At 38.7% G+C, this 7,516-nt stretch overlaps 1 protein-coding gene across 1 annotated transcript in view; it reads right to left on the bottom strand.

Annotated features, from left to right (window-relative positions):
- Positions 1-1,944: 1,944 nt before the first annotated feature.
- The window catches only part of TPR (translocated promoter region, nuclear basket protein), a gene marked incomplete at its 5' end in the record, with an annotated part of 42,717 nt that continues 37,145 nt past the window's right edge, over positions 1,945-7,516 (bottom strand). The window contains 6 exons of the mRNA XM_010149255.1: positions 1,945-2,206; positions 3,183-3,281; positions 3,822-3,940; positions 5,669-5,825; positions 6,027-6,122; positions 6,818-6,924. Coding sequence (XP_010147557.1) covers positions 2,151-2,206; positions 3,183-3,281; positions 3,822-3,940; positions 5,669-5,825; positions 6,027-6,122; positions 6,818-6,924 — 634 coding nt within the window. The remainder of the gene's footprint in view (positions 2,207-3,182; positions 3,282-3,821; positions 3,941-5,668; positions 5,826-6,026; positions 6,123-6,817; positions 6,925-7,516) is intronic.

Here is a 7,516-nt window from a genome sequence, read left to right on the forward strand (position 1 = left end):
AGCACAGGCTGGATTTAGAGAGCAAGCCTTTAATCTCAGAGTGTAGGAAGGGATATAAAAAGCTGATGGCTGCAACAGCTGTAGATGTATTAAAGTAACACTGTTGATATCCCCATGACACGCAGGAAAGCCTGTGGTACAGACATCAGTGACATTTTCAGGTCTGATCGAGCTGGTGGTTTGGTGTTTGTTTTTTAAACAAAGGAAACTAATATCTGTTTCAGATGGCAACATGCAACAGTACGTGTACAGACAAGAACCAGCCAGGAAGTGCCGAAGAAGAACACACATTACCGTGAGATACCCAGCTTACGTCCCAAGATTTGTAATCCGGAGACGCTTTCAGCGTGCAGTAAGAATGCCAACCGTTATTCAGACTGTCAGAATCAACCCATATCCATCTGGTAACTTACGTTTATTCAGTTTCTCTTATACAACTGTTTGAATCTTCGTAGTTTGTGAAACACAACATTTTGTTCCATTATTTTAAAATATAGTACTTTTAAATTCTTTTCAATCCAACAGATCTCGCTTGCTGTAATTATACAAGCAAATGATAGCTAACAGCAGACACACAGCAACATCTCCCAACTTTTCTTTTCTTGCAGGAGTTTTGCATAAGGAAATCAAAATGACTGCCTACTGGAGAGGGCTCCCGAAAGTTATTCACTCGACTATATCGCTACCCAACTCCAATAAGCCGGACGGCTATGATTATTATGCCTTCTCTTACAGTAAGTTAAAGCTCATGCAAGTTCCTATGTAGCTCAGAAGACTAGGGGATGGGGAAGAAAGCAGCCCATGGATCTCCAAGGCTTCTGAAGCGTGAGGTTACCGCCTGTGGTTCTGCAAGACTAATTTTGCTACTAAAACGTCCTGAGAATTAAAATGTTGCCTGTAATGGAGAGATATTACTATTAAAAAAAATCAAGTCACAGGACAACTAGCAGCAATGAGGTACAATGATTCAAACTCACCAGTTGCGGAATGCGTTGCTGTAACAGTTTAGGCTTAGAAAGTGACAAAAAACCTGACACCTAAATGCAGATTTGTAGTAATGATAGATTGAAATCCCTGGACCACTGCACATCGATAGATATTTCACTGGCTTCCATGGAACTACATTTCTAACAAAATAAAAAAGGGAGGGATGTCAACCGTTTTGCTTCACAGGAAAAAAAATTAGCTATGATTCCAGATTAGGTAGATCTTTTCCCTCCAGCCAGGATCATGTAAAAGTGTTCCTCAGAATTTTCTGAATTTTCCAGAAAAATAAGCTCTAAAAACTAGTTGTACCCAAATACAGGACACTAAATTAAGTCTCCAGTACGATCTAATTCCTAACCTAAACACATAAGCAAATGCGCATTCAAGGACCACAGAGTCCCAATTTTGTAGTCAGTGCAGGATTGTTTTGTTTCTAGTTTGTTTGATTTCTGAACTCTTTAAGATAATATCTGTGTTCCAGTAGTATGAGTATTCTTCCCTACTCCCTGTTCTTGGAACAGACTTAACTATTAGCAGTACTGTAAAACTTAGCTAAACATAAAGAACTCTTAAGATTATATCTCTGTTCCAGTAGTATGAGTATTCTCCCCTACCCCCTGTTCTTGGAACAGGCTTAACTATTAGCCGTACTGTAAAACTTAGCTAAACATAAAGAAGGACATGTAAAAAAGTAAAGTTGAGGACAAAAATTAATTGTTATAGGCTCTCTACTCCATATATGTATGCAGAATAAAAATTTTGCTACTCATGCGTAAATTAAATTAAAAGGAAGGCTTTAACTTCAATATTCTTTCCATGTACTACACGTTGTTTCTGGAATTTAATTCTGACATCTTCCTTTCAGATCGCTACTACAGTTTGGATATTGGCAAAAGAATAGCAAGACCTGTTACTGCTCTCACAGGAAAGACTGTATCCAAAGACTGGTACAACTGTCCTAACAAGTGATGTGTGGCAGAGGATCTCAAAAAAAAAGATGCCATATGAATGTTGACATTTTGTCTAATTTTATTAATAAAAACATTGAAATGTGTGCACACAATTCTAAGTAGAAAATGCCGCTTTAAGCTCTAGCTTCATTACACTAAAGCAACCACAGGCAAACTGGCACTTTTGTATACACAGCAGTAATTACAGATCATCTAACTAATGTTTCCTCTGTTCAGGCCTCCTCTGCCTCCCATTGCATGAGTTACACCTGTGTTGAGAAAGAAAACAAAAGCATTAATATAAATCCTTTTCACCCTTTTAATCAACCATTGGTATATGTGGTATTTCATCCTGTAAGGAATTGCTACTGCAGTGAAGCACTTCTTTTTGGATACAATTTGAGCTCCCTCTCCCTCCCCTACAGCCTGGGGATATGGACACATTCCTCCTCTGTCATTTAAAAGAATACTGTTTGACTTGTGATCCTATCTCGGGCCCTGTGCAGAAAGAGCAAGTATAGCATTCTTATCATGTCTGAAATCAGTTGTGCCTTCATTAGTTATTAAAGAAATACGATAGACTAGAAAGAAAATCCATCCTCAGTCCACCTCCTCACTCAGATACCAGATACCTGTGTTTCAATGCTAGTATCAAGTCTTCTACAATGTTTGAATAATGCCAAACTGAACACAATTAATCTAAGCATTTTTCTTAACATAGAAGTTGCAAACAATTTGTTATTGTGGTTTAACTCTACATTGCGTTACAAAAACCTGTAATGCTTCCATAAACTTCTTGGTGGTGGTGGTTGGTGTTTTTTTAAAATCAGTGTAAGACACAGTGATGTAACAACTGGAATCCTTAATGTACCAAATGGGAAACTGACCTGTAATGTTATCAACCCAGATTTCTAAACTTATGTTCTAACATTATTTTTTATTTTTTAAATTTTTTTTTTAAATTTGGCAAAATTTAGGATCTACTGCCATTTACTTTCTCGCCACTGATAAGAACCAAGTGCCACATAAGAAGAAAGTTTGCCTATCTATAAAATGCTCAGACTAACACACTAAAATAACATTACAGAGCTTTTAGGGTAACACATTGAAAGCTAGATCAGGGGTGTTGTATTATTCAATGTCTTGCAGGCAAACACCAGTGTACTTCATATATGGTCCCCACAGGAAGAAAGTACTAAAAACTTGTTAGAAAAAGTCTGAATTTGAGCAATTATGAACACTTACCCCTCTGTCGGTTGAACTGACGACCACGAACACCAGTTCTTAATGTTGGTGGCTGAAGTCTGACACGTCGAAACGGCTTAGGCTGATTGCTGCTTGTGTCTGTGAAGAAGTGGAAATGCAGGAAAGAATGTCTGTGTCTAGTACAGTCTCTCACTGTTAACGTTTACATGTTTTGATACACATTATGCTCTTGGATTTACTTTAAAATTATGAAGGTGCATCCTTATTTCATTGACATCTCTGATACAAATAAAAGCCTCAAACCAAGTTAAGTTTGGGATTTCTTTCATCACCTGTGCTAGGTGGTAAATTGGTAACTCAACAGTGATTTACCTAACTGTTCTTTGACGATTTAATTGAATGACAAAGTATTTTGAAATCTGACATCAACTGAAGCAGTGGACAGAATCACCAAAGCATCAGTAACTTTTGCTCCCTATTCTTACTACGGCCCACTCTAGTTACTGTGCTCCAAGTAAAAATTGTTTGCCATTAAGCTGCAAGCATCAAATGGTGACCTTGCTCTAAGAGTTTTATCTTGTTCTGTGTATCTTGGCTACCAGCAGTGCATGATGCGGGTCCAAAAATTCCCACACTGAATGAAATGGTATGAAACTAATTCCAGCAATTAACCTGTACCTGCAGAGGAACTAGAAGGAGGATCTTGACTAGTCGAAGGAAGATCTGACTCATCAGATGCTTGAACAGATTCTTCTTCTTGCTGGCTATCAATTTCTAGGCCTGCTTCCGAAGTGATTCTAGCAGAGAAGGAAGGGAGAGAAAAAACATGTAAGTGTATTCACAGAGTTTCAAAAAAGCTTAGGAAAGAAGCATCACCTTGGAGCAGAAAGATTTCTATGCAAATGTCTTTCCCCAGAGTTTCGCACTGGTTTTATTCTGTTCTGTCATGTTCGCCCTACCCAATCACGAGATATTTATCTGACATTTCGGAAAAAAACCAATGTAAATTCCTTGATATGCAACCCAACTCCAGATGCACATTCAACATACTGTCTTTCACAGAAGGTCATAAAAGCTGTGGATGCCCCATCCCTGGAAGTGTTCAAGGCCAGGCTGGATGAGGCTTGGAGCAACCTGGTCTAGTGGAAGGTGTCCCTGCCCACGGCAGGGGGGTTGGAACTAGATGACCTTTAAAGTCCCTTCCAACCCAAACCATTCTAGGATTCTGTGATTTTCTTTAATAGCAATCACTAAAAAACCTAACATGTGGTGGTGTGCATGTTTAGAAAGGGGAAGAATGGAGGGACCACACTGAATGGTTATGCTTTAAGATCACTCACTGGTGCAATACCTAAGTTACTTGGACTCTGCCTTCAAAAGACAAAACCCAAAAAGCATTATGGGTCTGGGAAAAAAAAATTAAACATTCAATTTAGTTTAAATGCAGCTCACTTTTTGGTATGCATTTTATTTACCTTGATTAATAGATAAAAGCTGTCAGAAGATAACTAAAACTCAAACTGTGGGAAATACCTGTTCTCTACTAGCAAGATTGACTTGCTCTCCTATCAAGCTCAAAGCCTGTTCCAAACTACAGCTTGTTTGGGGAACCACTTAGTTCCTCAGTGGATGTATTTCTCATTCACTAAAGATCAGATGGTTTTGTAAGAAACAAATATGACTCCTTAACATTAGAATATCCATCTTATGCTCTACTCCTAGGCAGAAGATTACTGCAGTCCAAGTTGGTGCTGCATCAAGAAAACCATGTGGCATATTTAACTTGCAGCAGTACCATTTCTTATGACCCAACCTCCTACCTCCTGCAATCAGGAGATAAAGGCTTAGGTAAATTGTGAACTACAGATCTTTTGTTGTTTTGCAACCAATAAAAATTGAAAGTAAAGCACAGCATAAAATGATAACCCCTTTGAGATTTGTAATGTATTTGATCATAATACAAAATATAGCAGTTATTATACTAAAAATTGCACTTGGTAAGTGGAAGACAAAATCATTGGTTCATAACATTCTTAAGAATTGCTTATTCCTCTCCCTTGTGCTACATCTTTTGTACCTGCACTGCCTTAACTGAATGACTTCATTATATATGCTTGCTTTGTAACAAAGAGTGCTTTTCTCTATTAACAAACAGGAATGCTTTAGCTTTTATTCTACAAGTTTTCAAAAGTGGGGACTTTACCATCAGTATCTGGGTTCTACAGAGCCCTCTGCATTCTGGAAAAATACAGGTTTGTGGGGTTTTTTTTGGAGACTTTTATATTAGCTATGTTAAATCAGGAGAAAATTAGGAGTAAATCAGGAGAAAAATCAAAAAAAAATCTTTAGTTTTAGATTAAAAGATCAGATTGCACTACTTCACAAAATTACTAAATACTGTTCAAGCTTTCTTTCCCATCAGAATGAGTTAAATTGAAAATTAATCACAGGCACACTTGGATGAAAACAAATTATTAAAACTAACATGACGTAAGTCTTAGTGACCCAAACAAGTCACGGTTTACCCTTCAGATTCTGCCTCTGCAAAAACTTCATCCCCATCATCACCCGCTCCAGCCTCGGCAGTGGTGGACAGGTTGCCAGTAGAGGTCGTGACCATCGGAACAGACTGAGAAGCATGCTCTGAAGCGTCAGCTGATGCGCTTTCAGTAAAAACTGTCACTGCACAGGAAAGGCAGTTAATAAACACTGAGTTAGATTATCTGTAGGAAATGCAAACTTTGAAAATTGTTGTCACATCAGAGAAAGGGCTACTGAACATTCCTCACATAGCAGTAAGTACTATTAACAATAATCTAATTCTTTCCTTCGAGGTCAATGTTTCCAACCTGTACTTCAGTCTGCAAATTTCTTGCCACTTACCTGGTGCTGCTACTTGCAGTGGTGTTGTGGGAACGCTACGACCACCTGATTCTTCCTCATGAGCAAGGAACAGTGGAGTTTCATACATTCCTAGACCTGCAACACAAAGTTCTAGTGACAATTAAAATAGCCACCTAAAACCCAGATTAACTGTCTTCTCTCTGTACACTTGATGAAATCTAGTGATTTGTACTGAAATATGGAGATTTGTACTACTTTAGGCTGTACTGACTTACTGCCAATAATTTAAAGGTAAAACCTTGATGAAAATATTTGTTTTACTTTCATCCTTTTCTTACGCCATTGTTTTGCTGTGCGCTTTCTTCAAAGAACAGCATAGCGTTCCAGGGAGACAGGGATGCAGAGGAAAAGGACTGATTCAGGACAAAAGCAAAACCAATACAGACAAATTGACTGGCAGTCTCTTAGCACATAAGGATATATCCTGAAAATTTCTTTGCATTTTCTGGTTTTCCCTATTATTTTACCACAGGAAAGCTACAACCAACAGTAAAAGTCAAGTTAAAAGCCATTCCTTCAATATTTCTTTTCTCATTAAATGAGGTTTCTTGTGCCCAGCAGGCAATGTGTCTAAGTAAAATTTCAGCTTCTGGTTCACAAGCCTGTTGTTCCTTCCCACAGAAGAATTCTACTTTTAAACCACATCACAAAGAGAAGTGCAGCACCTTGAAGGAAACACATTTTTACTTTCTGTCAGTCTCTCTCCACTGGCTGTGTTATTTCTTTTTCACACTAGCATCCACGGAAAACAAAGTACAGAAATGGTTTACCTCCTTGTGATGCCAGCTGACCAAGATCAGAGTGACTTGAGCTAGTTTGTGGCATATCTTCAGGGGGTCCGAATCTGAATCTAGGAACTCCAGCTACCTGGGGGGAACTATCAAAATAACAAATTAAGGAAATTTGCATTTTTCCAGTGATGGTCGGGAGATTTAAAGAAAAAAAAAAGAGACAACTTTCTGACCAAACCAAGCGAACAAATTATGCGTGACACAAAACCAATTCATACTGACCATAGAAATCAGCTAAACCACTGCTAATTAAGTAGCAGTGAGTGTCTCCAACTTATTTGGACTGCATCTGAAATCAGTAGAACTGCCCTGAAGAGAATATTCTTTACTTAGTCATCCTACAAAGTCTCACAATTTTATGTGGATTACTGAACGTGCCCAGAACTGTCCCAAAGCCAAAACCAGAGATAACTTTTCCTACTTTTACTGTTAATATTGGGGGGTAGGAAGAACAAGGAAGGAAATTACATAGAAGCTTTCTTCCTTAATCTCTTCTTAAGTCACTAAGTTACAACACACAGGAGTCCAGAGGAGGCCACCAAGATCCTCAGAGGGCTGGAGCACCTCTCCTATGGGGACAGGCTGAGAGAGTTGGGATGTTCAGCCTGGAGAAGAGAAGGCTCCAGGGAGACCTTATAGCACCTTCCAGTACCTGAAGGGGGCTACAAGGAAGCTGGG

This window comes from Eurypyga helias, unplaced genomic scaffold, assembly GCF_000690775.1.
Source record: "Eurypyga helias isolate BGI_N326 unplaced genomic scaffold, ASM69077v1 scaffold3983, whole genome shotgun sequence".
NCBI lineage: Eukaryota > Metazoa > Chordata > Aves > Eurypygiformes > Eurypygidae > Eurypyga > Eurypyga helias.